At 38.6% G+C, this 23,765-nt stretch overlaps 1 protein-coding gene across 6 annotated transcripts in view; it reads right to left on the bottom strand.

Moving 5' to 3' along the window:
* The window catches only part of SLC25A26 (solute carrier family 25 member 26), a 174,393-nt gene that overhangs the window by 86,831 nt on the left and 63,797 nt on the right, over nt 1-23,765 (bottom strand). For 5 of the 6 annotated variants that reach the window (XR_005021810.1, XM_036868498.1, XM_036868500.1 and 2 more), the window contains 2 exons: nt 15,855-15,959; nt 14,667-14,714 (listed from right to left, as the gene is read on the bottom strand). The exons of the other annotated variant lie outside the window; for it this stretch is intronic. Coding sequence is in view for 4 of the 5 variants with exons in the window: in XM_036868498.1 (XP_036724393.1) it covers nt 14,667-14,714; nt 15,855-15,959 (153 nt within the window). In the remaining variant the exon portion in view is untranslated. The remainder of the gene's footprint in view (nt 1-14,666; nt 14,715-15,854; nt 15,960-23,765) is intronic. 6 annotated transcript variants of the gene reach the window in all.

Genomic DNA, 23,765 nt, shown 5'->3' with positions numbered 1-23,765 from the left:
TTGGGACAATAGGAAAACTAATAAAACTGACCGTATATTAGATGATATGAATATATCAATGTTACTTTCCTTGGGAAGGATAATGGTATTGTAGTTATGACAGGAATGACTATTCTTAGGAGACACATGCTGAATATTTAGTGATGAACTATCCTGGGATGTGTGTGCTTCCTACTTAAAATGTTTCAGGAAAAAATACTGTAGCGAGAAAGACGGACAAAGCAGATGGGGCAAAATGTTAGTCAGTGAATTGTGGGAAAAGAATATATGTTTTAACTTGTCTCTAAGTGGAAATTTTTCAAAATAAAATGTTGGAGAGAGAGAAGAAAAGAAAAAGAAGATGATACTATGTTAAAGCCTACTTACTCACATTTCCAACAGAGAAAAGGAAATACATACACTGATATGAAAAGAGCATAAGAGTTCAAAGAATTCAGAGCCCAACTCTGCCCTCTGCTAACTGTATTATTTTATGTAGATCAAGTGACTTACACCACTGAATGTCATTTTCTCATTGGTATTGAATAGGCAACTGTCTGTTAGTTCACAACACGGTTTACAAGATAGACGAACACTACAGATTGGCTGGGAATCATGACTAGATACGTAGGGGGTATGCACTTTTCAAGCATTCAGTTGACATTTATGATGCTTTGTAGGATTACTGTAAAGATTAAATGAAAAAACATTTGAAAAGTACCTAGTCTGGTAAAGTGGCAGACTCTGGATAAATTCAATCTACTTCCTCCTTCAAATACAGAAAAATAAAGTGACAAGAAATTACTAAGAGGTTACTATGTACCAGACCCTTTGGTGCCTTCACTTAATCAAAACTAGTCCAAAACTTAATGATTCAAATGTGTTATCTACACAACACAATTTTTTCAGACTCTTATTAAACATCCATAAGGAAGAAGAAAGAACCTTTGTAAACAGTTGCGTGAACCAACAGATAAATCAGCAGAGAGTGTAACTTTCACAAGATCTTGGTTGCTCCATGTAAGACATATCACTGTCTCCTCTAAACACAGATATTATTGATATCTGCTCCCAGGCAAAAGGCATACTTAAAAGACATACTTAATTTACCCTCTGAAGAAAAGAAACTTCATCCCAAAGTGATTTTTAACTTGGTCATCACTCTATTTCCCAAAACAGAAGTATGGAATAATTCACGGATAAACAACAAGGAAAACTCATCACATGTATATCAAGATATAGGGGAACTTTATTAGAAAACTTGGTATCAGTTTATAAGCTTCCTACACACAAATTTCATCACTTATTTCCCAAATATAGTTAGGATACACACTAAACTGATAAGATCAGCATGCTTCTCTAAGAATCATAACTTATTAACATAATTCCCTCCTCTTAAAAAAAAAAAATCAGTGAAACACAGTTGAGGCCAAAGAATTGTTATGAATGGTTATCATTAAGTGTTGTTAGTAAGAAATTTTTTAAGTTATATTAGGAACTAGAGAAAGCTAATTACTTGACCAAAAAAATCAGGATAAAATAAAGGCCTTCAAACAAAGGAACTATATCCTTATATTTATTATGCCTTCCAATACTTTCATTAGATTAGGACAGTAAGGAACCAGAAGTGTAAGACTTTCAGAAGCAGAGCGGTGGTCCAACCCAGGCAGTCTGGCTGCCAAGCCCGTGGTCTGAACCAATGTGCTCTGACACCTCCAGGCAACAGCAAATCCAGCCCAGGAAAGCAGTGAGAAGTCCAGACACAGTGAATGGTCACGATGGATTAGAAGTGGAAGACGGAAGATTCCAAGATTCCCAATGGAGGAAAAAACAAAAACAAAAAACCCACAGAACTACAAAAAACAATGATTTTGAGGCTGTCACACTAAATATGTGAAAAAGGCAAATAATGTACCCCCAAAAGGCAATTATAAACTCCAAAGGGAAAAAACATAAGAAAGTCCATGCCCCAAGTGTTCAGCAAATTAAAATATGGGACAAATTTTAGCAAGTGATGGAATGCAAGAAGAGAGTCTATTTGATTCCCATGCTGGAAACATCTCCTTCAGGGTAACACAGGAAGATGCGTTCCCAACACAAAAGGAAGAACAACCCAGCACACTACATGGCCTAGTGATCATGCATGAAGTCTCAAATAATACACACACTAGTTCACTGGTGTTCAACTTTTAGAATCAACCCAGAAACGTCACGAAAGAAGTGACTGTGGGTGAAGGGCAGGATGAAACTGTCAGCCATCTTCATAATCTAGGATCAAAGTGCAGGTGAGAAAAAGTCAATCCAGAAAGTGGTACTTGAAGGTGAAAGAGGATATGGTGGCAAAAAGGAAGTAAGAGCCTCATCTTATAAAAAGAAAGAAGATGCTGGAAGTTTGTGGGATAAGAAATAAAGACTCAAATATATGACTTCATGTTTCTAAAATAACCAGAGGAATGAAATTTGTGTAACCGAAAAAGGTTGGGGAGGAGCAGACGCAGCCAAAAATAAAAATAAATAAATTTATTTTTTTAAAAAATTTTAATTAAGTTGTAAGTTTAAATTGTCATTATTTTAGAAGATCGTTTTAAAAATACAGTATTTCATACAATGTCCAAATCTGGCATTCTTTTTTTTTTCCAGCTTTTTATTTTTATTTATTATTATTATTGTTTTTGGCCACGCCGCATGACTTGCAGGATCTTAGCTTAGTTCCTTGACCAGGGATTGAACCCGGGCCCCCTGCAGTGGAAGTGCGAAGTCCTAACCACTGGACCACCAGGGAATTCCCAGCTTTTTATTCTTAAAAATAAGTTATCGACTTTCTTAAAAGTTACTCAAACAATACAGGGAGTTCACATATACCCTACAGCTAGCTTCCCTAACGTTAAGAACTTAACCAGAGTATGATTATCAAAACCAGCTATTAGCATTGCTGCAATACTAACATCTAAATTATAGACCTTATTTGAATTTCCCCAGTTTTTCCCCCTAATATTCTTTTTCTCTTCCCAGGATCCCTCACTGCATTTGCTTTTTGTGTCTCCTTAAGTCTACTCCTGGGTGTGACAATTCTTTTTTGTGACCTTGACAATTTTGTACAATGTCCCTCAATTTGGGTATGTCAGATGTTTTATCATGATCAGAGATTATGTATTTTTTTGGCACGAAGAACAAAGAAGTGATATTGTGCATCATATTGGGGGTGTATGATGTCAATATATCTTATCACTGGTGATACTACCCTTCATCACTTGAATAAAGTAGTGTCTGCCAGTTCTTCCAAATGTGAAATTACAGTTGTAACTGAAAAATAGCTTTAAAAAAATAGCTTGAGGGAAATACTTTAAGACTGTGATATTCATTTTTGGTACGTTAAATATACCTATTGGTTCTTGTATTTGAGAGATGCATAATGAAGTACGTATGGATTAAATAAAATAATATTATTCAGGAACCCTGGATTGGAAAGTACTATTTATTAAGCTTTGTTTTTTTATTTTTTAATTCGAACCACTTTTAAAAAGTGCCAAGCAATCAACTCAAGAGCTTCGAGGTTCAGGCACACTGAAGTTTCTGCCACCAACATTTAAAACACAGACATTGTGTGCCCTCTAGTGTGCCATTTCTATAATGCAACCTTTGCATCAACAAATTCAATAACAAAAAGCAGAGTGTTTTCACAAAGGAAAAGAAATACCCTCTCATCAATTTCTGCTTCTCCACTAGTCAACAAATTATCTGTTAATTACTTGGCTAAGTACCAAAACCATTTCAATGCCAAAGATTATCAACTCTTTCCCATCTATTGGGTTATTTCTCAGAATATATGCGAAAGCTCAGGAAAAAAAAGAGGACAGAAGGCTAAAATCAGTCAAAGCATTTTTAAGCAAACTTCGCAAAGGCTAGAGGAAAGAAGATGTTGAAATCAATATTACTGCCTACTTCAGAAGCACGGTTAGTTCACTGTGTGCTGCCTATATAGATGGCTCCATTTCTATCGTTTAGAATCCTCTAACGCTCAGAAATTGCGCTCCACTTCAAGTTAACAGATGTGGTCCAGGTCTCACAGATATACTACCACTTTGTTTTCACACAATTTACTGAAAAATTCTGAGCGCAATGAATAGTGAATTTATCTGCAAAACATGAGCAGGAAGCAAAGAGTAACCAGAAACACAGGCTTTAGGATCACATAGGCTGGGCCTCTGCTTCCAGACCTGCCATATACTACATATACTAATAACTAGCTTGCTTTTCCAAGCTCAGGCTACTGATCAATTTTAAACAAACAAACAAACAAAAGGTTAATATCTTACAGTTTTATCTGAAGATTAGAAAAATACAGGTAAAGTATTATACATGATCAGAATTCAACCTGTAACTGTTATCATTATATAACCCCAGGGTAATCTGCTACCAGATAGTAAAACCCATTTTCAATAGCTCTTTTAAATGACTCCCTGCAACCACAATCCTTTATTCATACATAAACATTCTAGATTTTACCTTCACATTTGGTTTTCTTAATACATATAGTTTCTTTCTTTAATACCTCTTATAGGATGGTGTTTGCTCAGACGATAAGATAGTACACAATCCTAAGACTCTCAAGAGTGATTTTTACCCAGTGTTCATAGGACATAGCTTGCACGTAACTGATAAAAGATTTTCTTCATGAATAACTTGTTTACTATTTTCATATGTCATTTCAAAAAGTGTTTTACATATATAAAATATTCATAGGAGCAACCCCTAACAAGAAATGACAAAATTAAAATAAGGGCTATTTGTGGAAGGCACAAGAATACCAGGAAATATGATAAGAAGAGACAAGGAGAAAATTAAGCTCACTGGAAGTGCAGAAAGTTGAGATGGCAGAAAACCACTAACTTGCCTGGGAATTAAGTGAGGACTGACCCCATAATTCTTGCCAAATGCATCTTAGGCCCGAGCATCTGTTGGAGATTTTAAACATCTAAGCACTTACAACTAGTCTACTTCTGAAAAGTGTGATTAAGTCCTTGGTTTGTTCATTAAATATTTTCTGAGTGTGCTGTATGTCAAGGAATCTTCTAGGCGTTGGATTAATAGAAGGGAACAAAACAGGCAAGAAGCACTTGCCCTCAAAGTGTGTATATTCTATCGGAGGAATGCAGGAAATAAATTTATAAACAAAAAGTGAAGATAATTTCAGATAATGGTACTTGCTAGGGTACCAAGTGAGCGATCGGGGTTTTGGCAGGTGTATGTTAGCTAGAGTGGTCAAAGTAGGCCCCTCAGAGAAGGGACATGTGAACTAACACCTGAATGATAAGAACAAATCATGCAAACACTTGGGATAAAAGGCACTTAAAAGCCATTGTTCTCCATGAATATCTCTATCTCCTTTTGTTTATGTCCTCTGATTAACTTTTCTTTTAATGTCATAGAGACTTCTAGTTGCTGAGAACTTATTTTCCCCAAACTCCTGGCACTAATGTCTACTTAAAGTTTCAAAAATGAGAAAGATATAAATATGGACTATGAATTTTAAACATATTTTCCTCTCCCGAAAAATTTGTCTGCGTATAAAATGCAAACTATATACATCACCATGGGGGCTAATATCACGGGCTCTCAAGTCCTCGGTTTCCTCCCTTACTGGATGTTAAGACTCTGGACAAGGGACTTCCCTGGTGGTCCAGTGGTTAAGAATCCGCCTTGCAACGCAGGGGACGCCGGTTCAACCCCTGACCAGGAAACTACGATCCCACATGCCGCAGGACAACTAAGCTCACGCGCCACAACTAGAGGAAAGCCCGCACACCCCGCAATGAAAGATCCCACGTGCTGCAACCAAGACCTGATGCAGCCAATTAATTAATTAATTGGCAGTGTATAAATGGAGAAATCATTTAAAAAAAAAGAAAAAAAGACTCTGGACAAACCACAGCCTTACTAAGCCTCAGTTTCCACAAAGCAGGGATCATGTTTTGGGTTATGTGAAATAATGCATGCTAAGAACTTAGCACAGTGACTGAAACACTGTAAATATCTGGTAAGCATTAGCTATTATTTCAATTGTGATTTACATATTTTTTTAAGGAAAGTGTCTACATATAGTATATCAATACAGGTATTCTGAGATCTTTAAAATCAAGACGGTATAAAAAAGTAAGTAACTTTGAAATAAATTCCATTTTCAGAATAATGATTACAAAGAGACTGACAAATGATTTTTAAAGAAGAGCTTCCACACTGTTCCCACAAGGGCAAAGGTGGCGGGAAAAGAATGAGAACAGACATCAAAATTTACAGAGTAGAATTAAATGTCCAAATAATTGTAGTCTAGACAAATGCTCTGGATATGAACAACAGGGTCCCCAACTATGGTGCTTAAGTCAGCAGTGTATGAAATGGTTTCCTTTCGGAAGGAACTGAGGTTGAACTAGAAGGACTTGAACAGATAAAACACAGCAGACACTGTAGGGTGGTGACTCAGTAACTGCAGTCCCAAGCCCCTCTTTGCCAGCCTTTACCTACCACACTGAAAAGCTGCATGCATATTCAACTTCTCAAGCCCCATGCAACTCAGGAGAGCTTTAGACACCTGGCCCAAGAAAGCTTTGTTTTCCAAGTAAACAGACTGACAGATAATGCCTCCTGCCTTTCCCACTTCTTTATACTTGGAAAGGGACCATGATGCCAAAAAGTACAGCAGCCATTTTGTAACCATGAGTAATTTAGCCAGAGTATTAAGGTTCCCCAAGCAGAATGAAAGGGCCTGCATCTTCACGCCCTCATTTAACCAGTACACCAGCCTTAGAGGGACCATCTCCAGATTTCCTGTTACAGAGTGAGAAAAAAAAAAAATTCTAATACTAGACTGTATTTAGTTCAGCCACTGTAGTCAGATTTTGTTATTTACAGCCCATCTGCCATCTAAATTAACACACAAATATGAAGGGACAGGATATTTCACATGAGATGAAAAACACAAAGGAACATCCTAGACAAAGCTACTTTAACATCATGGTGTATGATGTTAACATCTAAAAAGAATTAAAAGACAGTTTCCACCTTTATCCAACAGCTTTCCTATACGTTTACACTGAAGATTCATGCTATTGATTTACTTCTCAGTAAACCCTACACACAGGAACTGGTATCTCTTCCAGACAACATAGCCAACACGCAACAATGGAAATATGTAGCCTTTTCAAAACTGTACAGTGCAAAATGAAATCTGTCCAAAGAATGAGAAAAGTAAATAGCAGCTGGTTTTATGTAAACAAAACATGAGAAAATATGCACTAAACGGCTAAAGCAATTTTTCCACATTAAGATAATTTTACTAAATTTTTCTTTCTAAAAATGTTTGTTTATTTAAGAGATGATGAAAAACTGTAGGCTAAAATCCATATTTGAGGAGTAATAATTTTATGTTCTTTGGATTAAAGAATGAAGTATTGTGCGTTCCTCACAGACCATCTCTACAGTAAAGTTATAATAAAGTAAATGCGATTAGCTGACATTTTATAAACCGCTTGTGATTAAAGGCAATATTTCATTTTCATTTGTTTAATATTCCCATTAATAAGAATGTTTTATAACACATTTACTGAAAGCCTGAACAATAAAACAATGGACAAATTCCAAGAGCAAACAGATTTTTTTCTTTTCCCATGAAGCTAACATTATGGAATTTTAACAGATGTTCTATTTGGTCATAGTTAATAAAATGAATTATGTAGGATTAAAACAAGGTTCAATATGTTTGCATTGGACTTTAACTGAAAAATGATTTCACATTAAAAGTTTGGAAAGATTTACAACCTTTTTTTCCCTTTATAGTGAATTACTAAGATATATGGGAAAAAAAGGGAATTAATTACTTTTCTAATGAAATCAGGCTTACAAAAACTATTTTTTCCAGGTTTAAGAAGATGGAAATCTCAGAAAAGGGTACACTCTTTGGTACTTCGTCACCTATCTAATGCGAATACCTTACAATGTAGCGTGTCAGAGGCTGACCCCCACCCAGCACAACTCCAAACCCCGTAGAGCTCCCCCTGCACTTTGAAACGGTCACAGTGTCTAACAGCATCTGAACGAAAGACAATCAAACTTAAAGGAATGAAAAAAGCAACGAATATTTACTGAGCGCTGAGCTTGTGGAAGATGTTACTGCAGAGCCTGTGCATACTACAAAGAGGTCAAAACCCAATTACTGTCTTCAAGGGTAAATCATACTGCCTGGGAAGAGCAGGCGTAATTACACATAGACAGACAAAACTGAAATGAAAAGACAGGGGCTTCCCTGGTGGCGCAGTGGTTAAGAATGCACCTGCCAATGCAAGGGGACACTGGTTCGAGCCCTGGTCCAGGAAGATCCCACATGCCGCGGGGCAACTAAGCCCGTGCGCCACAACTACTGAGCCTGAGCTCTAGAGCCCACGAGCCACGATTACCGAGCCCGCGCGCCTAGAGCCCGTGCTCCGCAACCAGAAAAGCCACCGCCATGAGAAGCCCACGCACCGCAACAAAGAGTAGCCCCCACCCCCGGCAACTAGAGATAGCCCGCATGCAGCAATGAAGACCCAACGCAGCCAAAGTTAATTAATTAATTAATTAATTTTTTAAAATGTAAAGACAAACCAAAAAAGAAAGGAAGAGATAATGCCAAGGAAACAATTTCATACAAAGACACACAAAGATACAGAGCATTGATACAAGCAGGAAAATTCTCATCAGAGAACACTTCTTTTTCTCTTCCATCATGAAAGCAGAAACTAGTACACAGGCTTAAGAATGGTAAATAAGTAATAATTCTAACTACAGTTGCACGAAAATATTTTCAACAGAAAACATTCAAGTATTGCAATCTTAAAAAGAAAGCCTTCCTCTAAGTGGGTAATCTTATCTGGAGAAAAAATTCCAGTAAATTGCCAATGTGACCCAAAAAAGAATAATCATAAAAAATTTTCCAACCCATTTATGTTAGTAATTTCGATCGGTTCAACTATCAATTAGGGTAACTGTACATTATTATAACCAATAGGTTGTTTTCCTACAGAAGTAGCCAGCAAACACAAAATCAGTTGCAGGTTGCAATCTGTTAAGTGAATAAACGAGTCCATTCTACAAGACATTTGGATAAAACACTCTCCAACTGTAGCTGAGAAGCTTTTTAAGCAGTAGCAGTTAGCCAGCCTCTAGTTCAAACACAACTATTTTTATTCATCATCATGAAATGGCATTCACACATTTACATGCAGACAGATCAAGGTTGCATCCCTGTTCAAGAACCTGACAGCCTAGAGGCAGCTTTCTTCATCTCTGGTCCTAGCAGACCATATTGCTGCAATACCTCCTTCATGAGACTGCAGCAAGAACAACTGACACAAAGTTTCTAGCACAGAGGGGCAAACGGCTCAGAGAGGTTAAGTAACTTGCCAAGAGCAGACAGCTGGTGAGACACTGGCATTCCACACTGAGGTGTCATTTCCTGTCAAAAGCTCTTTCAGTTACCAAGAGTACTATTAATCATAGTTAACATATTTGAACACATCCTACGTGTCAGGGTCTATAGAAAGCACTTCATATGGATCTCTTCATTTAATTCTCACCATAACTTCAAGATAATTTCAAACCATCAGTTCACAGTAAAGGAAGAAAATTGTTCTCAGATATATGTTCATATGCCCAGTCTCACTTAAAATTAAAATTACAGTGAGATCATTTTTCACCTCTGAGATTGCTAGTACCGTTGGTGAGGCAGGGGTCAAAAGAGAGCTCCCACACTGTGGGCAAAAGGGTCGACTGGTACTTCTGCGAAGTGCAATTTGGCGATTTGCATCAAAATTACAAATGCCCATACACCCCTAACCAAGAAATTCCACTTTTCAGCATCTAACCTACAAACATTCTCAACCATGTATGAAATGACACAGGAACAGTATTATTCATTGTAGCATGTCTGTCCTACCCACCAATGAGGAAGTGGTGGCACAATGATCCCTTCGTACAATGGAGTCCTACACAATCATAAAAAAGTGTGCCCCTTATAAAGTGATATAAAATGATCTCTAAAATATTTTGGTTAAAAAGCAAATAAGATGCTGAACACCTAGGATAGGGTAGCTCTGGAAAAACACACGAGAGACTGATATAACATGAAGACCTTGGAGGGAAAGGAAATGATAACAGAGCCGGGAAAGAGGATTTGAAGGATGATTCTTAAGGCTTGATTCCTAAAGGTTCCTGTTTCCAGCCACTAGATTAGGGAAAATTCTCACTGCCTGAAATAGACAATAAGGGAAACTGGGTTTGGAACTTGCGAGTGAACTTTGCAGTCAGAGTGGGGAACGTTGCACCTAAAGGGACAGACTGAGGGCTTCAGTGCACTCACAGAACAGGATGAATGGCTTGTCTCTGGCCCGCCCGAGTGCTTGATTTTGACTGCATGTGTAACAGAATTCGGTGGGAGACTTGCGTTACGGAAGCCTGGGAGCAAAATCAGGGTGAGAGGGGGAGCTAATTCTCACCTATCTCAGGTCTCTTTAGTTGCTACACTCATCTACCAAAGAGAAGCCGGGAGTTACTCATTACCAAAATGGCAACATCCCGCCAGTGAGGCCGCTCCAACAGCATCTCACTGTGAGATTCGTTGCAGATAACAGTTAAAAACCAGTAATTCATCCTCCAAACTCCAGGGGACATACGTCAGGCTCTTGACAGGGCTTTTCCCATGTGCTTGATTCCAGGTCCCTGGCAAACATTCGGCTGGGGTGAGAGGTTCAACCATTCCTCCTGGCAAATATCCCACTTGGGTGAGTGCTTTTTTGAAGCGTCGGCTTGAGGTAGAGGGAAATCACTCCTGCCTCTTCTCTGGGCGTGAAAACCCCAATTCTGCTTCGATAAGCAAGGTACACACAACGCGTGTTCTTTCACACCCTTGGGCCTTTGTATGTGTTGTTACATCTTCCTGTCTCCTGGACTACTTCTAAGTGACACCTCTTCAACAATTAAGTCCAGACTAATTTTTATTAATGCAATGAATACTGAGTACCACTCAAGCACTGCTTCCTCTATAACCTCTGCTGCATCTTGGATATACGTGTCATTTCAGCCCTATTACACTGCCCTGTAGTGTCTGCCCCCCGTTTCCTTCCCCGCCAGAATATGAATCCTTTAGGGCAGAAGTGTTCTGCGTGGTGCCCAAGACACAGCAGGCACTCTTAAAACGACTGTCGTGTAGAATGTGTGGATTAAATGCATTTGCTGAGGGGCTTCCCTGGTGGTGCACTGGTTGGGAATCTGCCTGCCAATGCAGGGGTCCGGAAAGATCCCACATGCCACGGAGCAGCTAGGTCCTTGCGCCACAACTACTGAGCCTGCGCTCTAGAGCCGGCGCTCCGCAACAAGGGAGGCCACCGCAATGAGAAGCCAGTGCACTGCAGCAAAGAGTAGCCCCCGTTCGCCTCAACTAGAGAAAAGCCCAGGTGCAGCAACAGAGACCCAGTGCAGCCAAAAATAAAAAATAAATAGACTAAAAAAAAAAAAAATGCATTTGCTGAACCTAACTTATTCCTACTTTTTTTGGAAACGACTTGCCTTTCTCTGCTTTCTTTCTTTTTTTTTTTTTTAAAATATTTATTTATTTATTTATGGCTGTGCTGGGTCTTCGTTTCTGTGCGAGGGCTTTCTCTAGTTGCGGCAAGCAGGCGCCACTCTTCATCGCGGTGCGCGGGCCTCTCACTATCGCGGCCTCTCCCGTTGCGGAGCACAGGCTCCAGACGCGCAGGCTCAGCAATTGTGGCTCACGGGCCCAGTTGCTCCGCGGCATGTGGGATCCTCCCAGACCAGGGCTCGAACCCGTGTCCCCTGCATTGGCAGGCAGATTCTCAACCACTGCGCCACCAGGGAAGCCCCTCTGCTTTCTTTCTAATTCACATCCAAGGTCGTGAGGCTGCTCTCCATAGAACTTTCGGGACAATGGACCCTCTGAAATTAGCCTGGCTATGAAAGCAGCTGTGATTTTGCTCCGTTTCCATCTTCCTGGAATAACCGCACTGCCCCACAATGCTTGGCCACATCTAATTTGGCCTAGATCCTGAGGTAAATGAATACTGAAAGGGTGAGGTAAAGAGTATAATCGGTTCACCTTGCTTAGACTCCATCTAAAATTCACAGTAACTAAAATAATTTAGGAGAATATAAGGGATAAGCATGCAATCTCCACAAAAATCAAATGCAGTAAAAACCATGTGACAGCATTCACAAAATCTAAAGAACACACATAATCTATCTTATAACGCTTGGATTCAAACTTCAATCTCATTCTAATGGGCTACTGCGAGGGAGATAAAACTATTTTAAAGAAAAAAGTGTACACAGAATAAATGTATGAGTTTCCTGGTGACTCTCACTAAGGCTTCAATGTATTTTCTTATTGAAACAATCAAACAAGCTCTTGGCGAAAAGATTTGATGTTGGTGTCAGAACGATGTAAGAATTGAAACTATTTATAATGTAAAAATTTTGTTTAAAGCAGATACATCACTTCTTATTTTTCTCATTTTGAAAAGAAGCAATGTTTCATTTAGCAGTAACTCTTCTCTCATTCTATGAGAGAATCTGTACGAAAGCAATATTTCAACTAAAATCAGTTCTGAAGGATATTTTTATGAAAATGCATAATGCAGAAGACCCCAATTAAATTTCCAACAAAGCACTGCCATCTTGAGTAAACAAAGTCATCTCACTAGGGGCACATTTTTTGCAAGAAATGCAGCCTAGAAATTAAATACTAGTGTGACATATGTCAAAACAAATTTTTAAAAGAATAGAATGCAGTTGTAACCATGTGTTTTATCTATTTGTTTGTATGCATAACCAGTATTCTCTGGCATGTAAATACATTCATTTATTTAGCATCTCTCAAAAAAATAAAAAAAGGTTTATTGCCCCCCATTTTTTCCCCTCACCCAGGTGAAACCTGAGTAAATAACACGTGTTTAGTGAGTGGGAAAATAAGTACAGAATGAAGATACAGTGCAGGTGGTATTTTGAAAGGCAGAAGTCATCTTCACACAAATAACTAATTTTGAAACATTCAGTCTGCCTTCAGAAGAAGTTTTTCAAAGATATACATCAACTACACCACACTACACTGAAGGTTATTACTTTGTGGAAATCAAAGCTTTAAATAACATGTAACAGTGCTGGTGTTTCATAAAGAAGACTGTAATCTATACTAACAACAAACAAGCAAACAAACAAAATAAACAAAAAGACTACCTGAGAATAAAATCAGATTTCAAAGATTTCAATATTCTGCTAATTATGACAATATTTATTTAAATTAAACTCATTTTTATAAATGAGAATGTTTTAGCATCCAAGGGAAATCCAAACAGAAAACAAGGATTCAGAGCAGAGGTATGCAGAATCTCTTCTGTATTTTAATAGAAGATTATGTCCTAATCCTTTTCACAGTGTATACCTATATCAAATCATCACACTGTACACTATGAGTGCCTCACAATTCTACTTGTCAATTATATGTCAAAAAGCTAAAAAACCAAAAAACCCCTAGGATTTAAACTCACAAAAAAAAAAAAAAAAAACTTATGTCCCAAACCAAAGACTTCTCATATATCCCATATCCCAGTTATCTATAAATCAACTTTTAAACTTCAAAATAGGGCTTCCCTGGTGGCGCAGTGGTTAAGAATCTGCCTGCCAATGCAGGGGTCATGGGTTCGAGCCCTGGTCCTGGAAGATCCCACATGCCGCAGAGCAACTAAGCCCGTGTGCCACAACTACTGAGCCTGTGCTCTAGAGCCCGCGAGCCACAACTACTGAGGCCGCGTGCCACAACTACTGAAGCCCGTGCGCCTAGAGCCCGTGCTCCGCAACAAGAGAAGCCACCGCAATGAGAAGCCCACGCACCGCAATGAAGTGTAGCCCCCGCTCACCGCAACTAGAGAAAGCCCGTGAGCAGCAACGAAGACCCAACGCAGCCAAAAAAAAATGAAAGAAAATTAAAAAAAAAAACTTCAAAATAGCCTCCTCTATATGAGCCAAAAATTAAAACATGCTTCCTGCAGTAATATATGTACTAAAATCACTTTGCTTTTTCAACCAAAAAAAGAAGACATTGACCACATACTGAACCACAGAATTTCGGAACTGGAAGGCTTGCTCTGGGGGCACACTGCACTGCAAGTCACGGGAAGGGTCAGCTCTCCAGTCCAGACTGAACTTCCCAATTCATCATATTTTGTTATCAGGAAGACAAGAGCTAACTGCATGATTTTTCACATAAAAATAGACCTTTGGGGCACTTGTCTCCCAGAATGCTTCTTTCCTTACCAATTTTTCATTCATTCTGTATATTACAGTAATTAACTTGATATCTTACCCTTAGTAGTTATTTCTTCATATCTTAGCTATCACAGCCATGAAGCCACCTATGATAAGACTGAAGCTCTAGGATGGGCCTTCTGACCACTGGGGCTGCTCTTTCAGCAGACCCATTCTACCCAGTCATCAGATGTAAGAGCCAAGATAAGACTAAACAGTGTTTTAAAAAGTGATCAAGATTTCCCTTTGTAATTTTTTAAACCAGTCTCTCCAAATAAATTTACTAAACAAAGCATATCATTCTTTTGTACTTCAATATTGGAAATTAAGTTAGTTACCTCTCTTAAAACAGTGCTTTTGTAGCCTCGATACAATCCTTGGATGCCCTGAAACAAACAAAAAGCCAAGACCTGAGAAAGTTAGAATAGCAGAGACTTCTAAATGACATTCTGCATGAAGCAGATTTACCTTTTCTAAAGTTTGAGTTTTGAAATATTCACAATGACTACAGATCTATAAGAGATTAAAGCTTTTAAACTGGCCTGAAGTATATAAAGCTCAGATCAGCTCCCTTTAAAATGGGAACATCTCTAATAATAAAGCTGACTACATATTAATTAAACTTTACTTATTTTCAACATTTCTTCTCTTGAAAAAAAAATACTTGAGAAGCTTTAAATAAACATATTTTCAAAACCAAATGCACAAATAATGCCAATTATCCTTTCACAAAAGAACGGAACTATATTTTATAGTTTCAATTATAAGACGTCACAAATGCATGAATAATCTCTAAATAGTGAGAGATACCTCTAGACAAGCCTTGACTTATCTGTTTAACTATCCAGACGATTCAACAGGGACCCTTTACTGGACTGATCTCAATCATACAATTAAACACTCAATGTGTGCTCACCTAGGTGACAGAGGGATTAAGAATAAAACTTTTCTAAAACCTAGACTCACTGAAATTTTCATGTGACTGATTCCATTTTTTTTAAAAAAAGGGCTTCTGTACAAACTATAAAGAAAAGCAGCTCACTGGTCCCTAGCTACATGGCCAGCACGCATGATTTTTGATCCACAAGTTAACATGAACCAGTACAAGAGGAATTACATTTTTATATAAACATTACGACGTTGGTCACTAATATCAGTCCATTACCACAGGTCTCTTCCATGGGTCCTCAAATTCTATAGTGATGTTTTAATATAATATCTTTATTCACTTTACATATTCACTATTTATTCCATATCTGATTCCAAAAGAATGGTAAGACTATTGCAATGTAGGACACACACTTAGTAGTATGGTTGTTTAGAAATTTGAAAAAGAAATAAAAATGAAACTAAAAATTTTGAAAACAATGGAAAGGCAAAGATAATCTTAGCATAAAAAGTTGCTATAATTGCACAATAAATTTAGTTTTAAGGTCTCTTCTAAGGCTCCTAGGATGAGGGCCACAGTGTTCCTATTAGCTACCATACAATATTCTCAATAAGAGAGCTTAAAAACATATTCTCACCTCTTGACATAAGATGTTAGAGAAAATGTGAAATGTTCCTGAAGAAGCAGATACCTGTGCCCTCTGCTTAACTACTTCAGAAGGAACTCGAATCAGGCAAGCAACCTAAAATATACAAATTTAATTATATCCTTAAAAAGAACTGCTATGAAAAAGGAAATTGCTTCATAAGCAAAAATTACAGTTAAACAAAAGCATAATGTACAGGCTCAGTGCAAGATGCGAAAAGTTGTGTTTTTTTTTCGGTTTTGTTATTTTTTTTTAACCTAAAACACTTAGAGCATTACTGGACATGCATTGTGTTACCAACACAGAACCTCTCCTCCCTGGTCCCACGTAGATCCTCCTACCTCCTGCCTCACTGCTCCAAACAAATCTGTCTGTAAGCCACTCGATGGGAAGAAGCACATGCACTCATTCTGAACTCCTAATACCTACGAGGACATCTGGCGTTCACATGACAGCCATATCAAACATGTTTGCTCAATGAATGAATCAAAAGGGCCTTAGCTTTACTGGAGTAACACACATCAGTAGAGGCAAGACTGAAAAGCGGCTGGTTACCCCAAACCCTCCATCCCACCCCACCCCCAGCCTCGACCAGCTCCCAACCACAGCAACCCCCGACCTCCCCACCACCCAACAGCTGACGAGTAACTCCAGGCACTCCCGGGCCCTGCTCCAGCATTTGAGTTGACGTAGGTCCTGACTAGTCAACAAACAATTGTAACATCACCCTTGGTGACATGCCAGGGTCAGTTACACGCCACTCAACCTCACACTTCCAGGACTCTGCCTTCAGTAGCCCACTTATCTTCAGAAATATTAAGAACTGGTCAAACCGGAAAGAACTGGTCTGCCCACTAAAGGACAGAAGGCAGGGGAAAGGGCAGCAGGCAACAGGGAGGGAGACATATAAACTGATATTTTAAACTGTTTTAATGGAAGTCCTGTATTTAAGCCTCAATACACTAAGCAGCCTGTCAAGGATACAAACTTTTTTTCCAATGTGGAATTCACACACCTGACTCTGGTGTTCAATATTTTGTATATGGTTAAGGAGATTAATTTTAAAACTTTTACAATATATATTTCATATACAAATATATATATTTGAGGCACAGTAAGAAATGTGGACAATCTTCAGTGACACACACAGCAAAATGGAAACAACAACAAGAAATTTAACAAAGCTATCCCACCAAATAGGATGTTTGCCCTTTTCAAGAGTTTCCTGATTCCTAATTTGAGATTACTACCCAATTTGGATATTATATAAGGCTTTGTCTTTCTAATATTAAGTAGTTCTAAGGTACAAATCAGCAAACTTTTAATGTGAAAGATCAAATAGTAAATATTTTAGACTTTGCAAGCCAAATGGTCTCTGTCACAACGGTGCAACCATGCTGTGGGAACACAAAAGCAGCCATAGATAATAATGTGTAAGTGAATGGTGTGACTGTGTTCCAATAAAACTTTATTTATAAAGACAGGTGATGGTTTGCCAACCCCTGCGCTAGGTATAAACACTGGCAAATCCTTCTTTGGTATTAGCCTTGGTAAGAGCAGAGTAGGCACAGAACAGATGTAGGCCTCAGCAACCCCAGGAAACAAGGGATAGGGATGGCATGTAATGTGATTCTAGGTGTCATGGAGTCAGCTAACAAGGGCATATCACCTCTGAAAAGTAGCTCAAAAGTAATAGTACTTTATGTGGATGCACTCCAACTGATATGGTTAGGATAACATATCAGTTGGAGTGCATTAATTACCTGAAGTTACTTTTCTCTCCAAACTGACAAGACTTACAAAACAATATAACCTACTTTCTTTTTCTTCGTTCATCAAACATTTGAATGCCTTTTGTCTGCAAAGATATCTACAATTTGGGCCAATATATCTTTCCACCCACAGTCTCCCTTCAAATTTACCTGATTCAGTTCAACAAAAACATGTAGAGCCAGACACTGCACAAGACACTGCCTGGTAAAGAAGACTAAGATGGTGCCCTGACTTCAAAGAACTCACAGCCACATACAAATAGTTTCAATAATATTGATACATGGCAAGAAATAGAGTAAAATTAAAAAGAGGCAAAGACAAGTATCATAGCAAACAAAGAGGAGGGGTATTTAGTCCAACCTCCAGACTGAGGGAAAGCTGCCAGAGATTATGCCTTCATAGAGCCTTCCAAAGGAGCAAGAATTAGCTGGCAAGAAAGGTTAAAAGGGCATGATGGGGAGTGGAAACAGAAAACACACAATATGAAAGCAGGGTGTTCAGGGGTAACAGAACCATCCCATATCAAGTTAGCATTCCACAGTGTGTACCCACCCAAGCCATTCCATATCACCAAAACCTCACGTTTAAGGTCAAGAGTAACGGGGAGTAAGACTGGACAGACGGCCAAGAAGGCCCTGTATGCCATGCGAGGAGCTTGGACTTCATTGCATAGACAATGGGAGAAACTGGAACAGTTTAGGCAGAGAATCTGTAGCAACATGGGTGGACTTGGAGGGCATTATGTTCAGCGAAATAAGTCAGAGAAAGCCAAATACCGTATGGTATCACTTAGATGTAGAATCTACAAAATACAACAAACTAGTGAATGTAACGAAAAAGAAGCAGACTCACAGATACAGATAATAAGCTAGTAGTTACCAGTGGGGAGAGGAAACGGGGGAGGGGCAATATAGAGGTAAGGGATTAAGAGTTACAAACTATTACGTATAAAATAAGCTACAAAGATATATTGTACAACACAGGGAATACAGCCAATAGTTTACAATAACTATAAATGCAGTATAACCTTTAAAAGTTGTAAACTACTATATTGTACACCTGTAACATATAACTACATCAACTATACTTCAATAAAAAAATAAAATAAAATAAAATACACACAAAGTTTAGGCAGAGGAATGATAACCTGTGCTTTAGGGACATCACTCTGGCTGCAGTAGGTAGAATAGTTGCAGGATGGGAGAGAAGAGAAAGATAAGAAGCAACGAGCAAAGACAAAAAGAAGGCAAGACACAAGCTCTGAGACTGCTACAACAGTTCTATAGAAGAGACCAGGAAATGAATATGGCTCAGAGAAGAAGGTTCAAATTTGAGGGAAGAGTCAGGAGTAAAATGAAAGGACCTGGTGACTGATAAGAGGTCAGGAGTGGGGAGAGAGTAAGATGCTCCTACAATATAGCGGTGCCATTAAATGAGACCAGGGGGCAGAGGAGGAAAACACGTTTAGAGCGAAAAGGATAAATTCACTCTGGGAAATGCTGAGTTGGAGAAATCTGTGGCACATGTAGGGGGCTGTGTCTATCCAATAAATTAATATCTGACTATAAAGCTAGAAAATAACAAGGCTAGAGATACAGACATAGAAGTCATCAGCATATAGGTGATGGCTGGAACCAAGAGAGTAGACTACCTAAATAAAGAGCAAAAAGGGAAGGTCAAAAGGCCAAGAATGGAAGCCCAAGGAACACCCACTCTTACAGAGCAGACAAAAAGAGAAGAAGTGATCAGACATATGAGAAGGAGGAAATCGCTATGGTGAACAGTGGTCTTCTGTGGCTGCCCAGTTTTCAACTCTCATATGTGAGAGGTTTCCCAACTCAAGAAAACAAAGGGTGTCAGTCACTCTCCTCCCTGGCCTTGTCACCAGCTTAGGCTTAACTTATCAGATACTCCCAGCCAGGGGTCTGAATCTTGAGTTATGCTGGCCAATCACAGGCCACTAGCCACGCTAGGCTACAGAGCACTCGCAAAGGTGCTAATACAATTGAGAGCTGCTGTACATACAAAACACGCAAAGGATTTTGAAAAGTTACTGTGAGAAAATTATGTAAAACACCCCATTAATAATCCTTTTATGCTGATTACATGCTGAAAGAGTCATACTATGGATATGTATGGTTTGATAAAATGTATTAAAATCATCCAGCTGGTTTTTTTCACCTTTTTTAGAGTGGTTACTAGAAAATGTAAAATTACACCAGTGTCTTATATGATATTTCTGTGGGACAGTGTTGTTCTGGGGCTACTGGGATAGTTAGCATTCATCACAGCAGTAGCACCCGAGGTCCAGTGTTCAGGGGCAGTCAGCGGGCAGTGCTGGAGGGAGCATCCTGAATGCACCGTTCCTAAGGTACACGCCTGCTTGTGGTCCTTGCCGTGGCCTCCCTTCCCATTCATGTCCCTCATTCTCCAGTCTTCCATCTATTCTAAGAGCCATCAAACAGTGTTCCGAGCCAATTACAGAAGTAACATCTTTTTTTTTTTTTTTTTTTGGATATAAGTAGCAGAACACCAACTAGTGGCTTGGGCAATAAATGACATTTAATTATGCCACCTAACAAGTACTGTGGTGAAAGGCAGTTCAACATTTAGTGCAGAACCTCTACAAAGTGAGCTAGAATCCACGCTCTTTCTCTCTTTCCTCCCTGCCAAAGCTGGCATATTGGCTTTCCAGCCACAGGCTTGCTGCCTCATGAGAAGCGTGGCTTGTATATCCTCCAGCGTAACCTTGTCACACAGCTGGATTCCAGGCAAGAAGAAAGGGCCTCCTCTTTTTTTTTCAGATGTCCCCTAGTGGGTGTCCACTTGGCCACAATTGTGTGACATGGCCACCCCTTGTTAGGAAGGCTGAGAATATGTAGATCTAGCAAAGGGTTAGGAAGACTGCCACCCAAACCAAATCAAGGGAGAAGCAGAAAGTAACTTAACAGTCTCTGCCAACTTTCCAAAAACCAACCTTTTTTCCCACAGGTTAGCCAAGATCAATTTCAACTGAAAGCAACCAAGAATGCTACTCGATCTTCAAGGGGACCAGAAGTCTCTTGCGGAGCAACGGGTCAAGAGTATCAACCAGCGCACACATGAGGGTTACTGGAGTTCCCAAGAATTGTTTCAATGGAGGGCTGGGCCACGAGACCCATTACGGTGAATTCAGAAGTGATTCAGAGATGGAGGCGGGCAAGTAGAGAACTACACCAGGAAGCTGGTGGAGACGTTAGGAGAGATGGGTTCATAGCTAAAGGAAGTTCTTTGTCTTGTTTTATCTAGGATGGTAAGTATTTGTACATAGGATGGGGGAAAGTGGTAATAGCAAGGCAGAGATTGACAGTTTAGGAAAGAAATGGGATAACACATGAAGACCCCAGAGGGTATGAAAAAGGTAGAGCCAGGAGCCCAAGCACATGCCTACACTGCTGGGATGACCAGCCTTTGCCTGTGCTGCCCCTCAGCATAGGGTACCATCCTGCATCTGAACTGGGCTTTTCATTCAGGGCTCAACTCCAGGAGGGAATGAGCAGTGGTCTGGGTGAGGGTCTTCAGACCTAGACTGTGGCCCCAGCTTTGTCAGTGATCTCTCACGCATTGTTGGACCAGAAATCTTTATGGTACCCTTTTAGGCTTTGATTTCTAAAATTCTTAATTTTCTCCAATCATACCTTCTCTTTTTTACCTCAAAAGATTCTCCTTATTCTCCAAATAAACTATTTCCTCACTATTCTCATTCCCCCCAAAAAAACTATTTTAACTGAAAATTTTTTACTTATTAACTTATACCATATAGTTTTTAAAATATATTACTTTCTCTCCTACTAAACATAAATACTGTGAGGGCAAAAAGAAAATATGCATTAATTTTACTAATCAACTGGAGTCAACTGGGACAGGGGAGGGGACAGGAAGTACTCTGGTATATTTTTTTCCAAGCTTTATTTAGGTTTGACAAAATTTTATCTACTATTTTTGGTATTATTTCATGTAAAGTAAATAAAACTACCCAAGAAGAAGGGAAATGCAAAAATTACTCATTTCCACAGAAATACCTTACCAATACTCCAGAATTTTTAAAATACATTTTCTTCTTTGAACTGAAGAGACTATCTTTATATATAGTTATAAAAAGACTAGAAAAAATAGAGTTGGATTACAGGTGATGTTTCTCCTTCTTTTCTGCCCACTTGCAATTTCTAAATTCTCTACAATGAACATGTATGATTGCTTCATCAGTTTCTTTAACATAATTTCAAAGGGCAAAAACATTTGTTATGCACCAAAGATTTTAAGTGAGGGACAAAATAAAATCAAAGGACTAACTTAAAATATGCTTTTAGATGCAATCCTACTTATTAGCCTTGACAAAAACAACATTTAGTTTTAATTTAGTGACAATAACACACACACCCAAAACAGACTAAATAGCTTACCACTAAAGCCTAAAACTGGGTATAAATTATGTTACTTTCGGTAAGAGTGTAAACTTTTAAATCCATGCTAATAAACCAGGATAGAAAATTAAGTCCACTGAAACTTACATGAACCTTACAGGGCAGCTCCCAGCATCTAAAACTCATTACAGAAATGAAAATAAATAAATAAGAAAAGAAAGAAAAGGGTACTCTAACACCTTGTATTTTTCAACTCAAGAGGTCAAGAGTGAAATATGACCCCAATATGTCAAGAAAATAGGAACTGTCCACTTTTGTGCCTTAGCATAAATATTTATAGAACTTCATACTTCATAACCCTCCATGTTCTTACATTATATTCTTATTTCTTAAAAATACAGCAGCAGAAGAGAAATTTTGTAAAGGTTCTCAGATGAAAAACAATCTAACAGAAGAGGTACAAAGCACTCAGCACGGTTTCCTGACTTCCCCGGCATGGCAATTTTGGTGTAAGAGGCCACAAAGAAATGCCTCTATTTCCTTCAGCAACTCCCTTGCCTTCCATTTGGTTTTCTATTAACTCTGATCTTTCTTAGATTTAAATCTGAGCCGCCACGGAGTATTTCACTGCACAGGAACAAAAACATGTTATAGTATCATGGTCCTATGAAAGGAAATAAAGGTAATGCCATCTGTGGGTCTTGGGGTAAAGCCATTCGTCAGAGCTTCCTTTCCTCAGACGTCCGGGGTTCAGTATGAATCCATGACCCAGGGAGGGTGACATTTTCATTAAACTCAAAAATGTTGTATATGTTAAAGTTCTAACAAAAGACAGACAAGCTTTCCATAAAGAAAATACATGTCCCCAGTCTTTTTAAAATCAGCATTAAAATGCAATACTGGCCTCAGTGGAATTTAACATACCAAAAATCTGAGGAACTTTAAATTGAGAATGATTACAATATTAAAGTTGCTACTAAGACTTTTCTTTCCTTAACATAAATAAAAACTTTTCTGACATGGTTTTCATTTTTGAAATGGAGAGTAGAATGTCTCCTTTTAGTGTTTACTGACCACCAAGATGCAAAACTACAAGTCCTGAGACTAACTGTATGAAAGGAAAAAAAATCACAGTGAACTCTGGCCTCACATTAGGTATTGTAAAATGAGTGAAGGCAGAGAGGAGAGAGAGAGAGAGAAAGATGCTGCTAAACTCCCTGGTTCATTCATTGCCCAAGCCAAGCTCCAGACTTCCACACATCACCTGCCAGCCGTTTACAGTCTCACTTCCATCCTCTCACTCTTGAAATGCTCTTCAACGTTGCTGGACATCACCCACAGTAACTTTTATTAACACTGTATCTTTTACCCAACTATTTCAACACAGTTCACAAAAAAATACCCAACTTAAGACTTTTCCTTAGGAAACTTAATCAACAGCCTATAAATATTCATCTCATATTAGAAGCTAATTATGTCAGTATTTAATATATAAATCAATCTGAGATAGAAGTTACCAAAGGTCAGGGAACTATTTGGCCTAGGGAGCAAGGGTAAAACCCAAATCTTTTGATTATCATCTCCAGAATTTTTTTAATTGAAGTATAGTTGATTTACAGTGTTGTGTTAGTTTCTTGTACAGCCAAGTGATTGTTATATGTTTTATATGTATAAATATATATATATTCTTTTTCAGATTATTTTCCATCATAGTTTATTACAAGAC

Source organism: Balaenoptera musculus, chromosome 11 (genome assembly GCF_009873245.2).
Source record: "Balaenoptera musculus isolate JJ_BM4_2016_0621 chromosome 11, mBalMus1.pri.v3, whole genome shotgun sequence".
NCBI lineage: Eukaryota > Metazoa > Chordata > Mammalia > Artiodactyla > Balaenopteridae > Balaenoptera > Balaenoptera musculus.
This window is presented reverse-complemented; position numbering and strand designations above follow the sequence as displayed.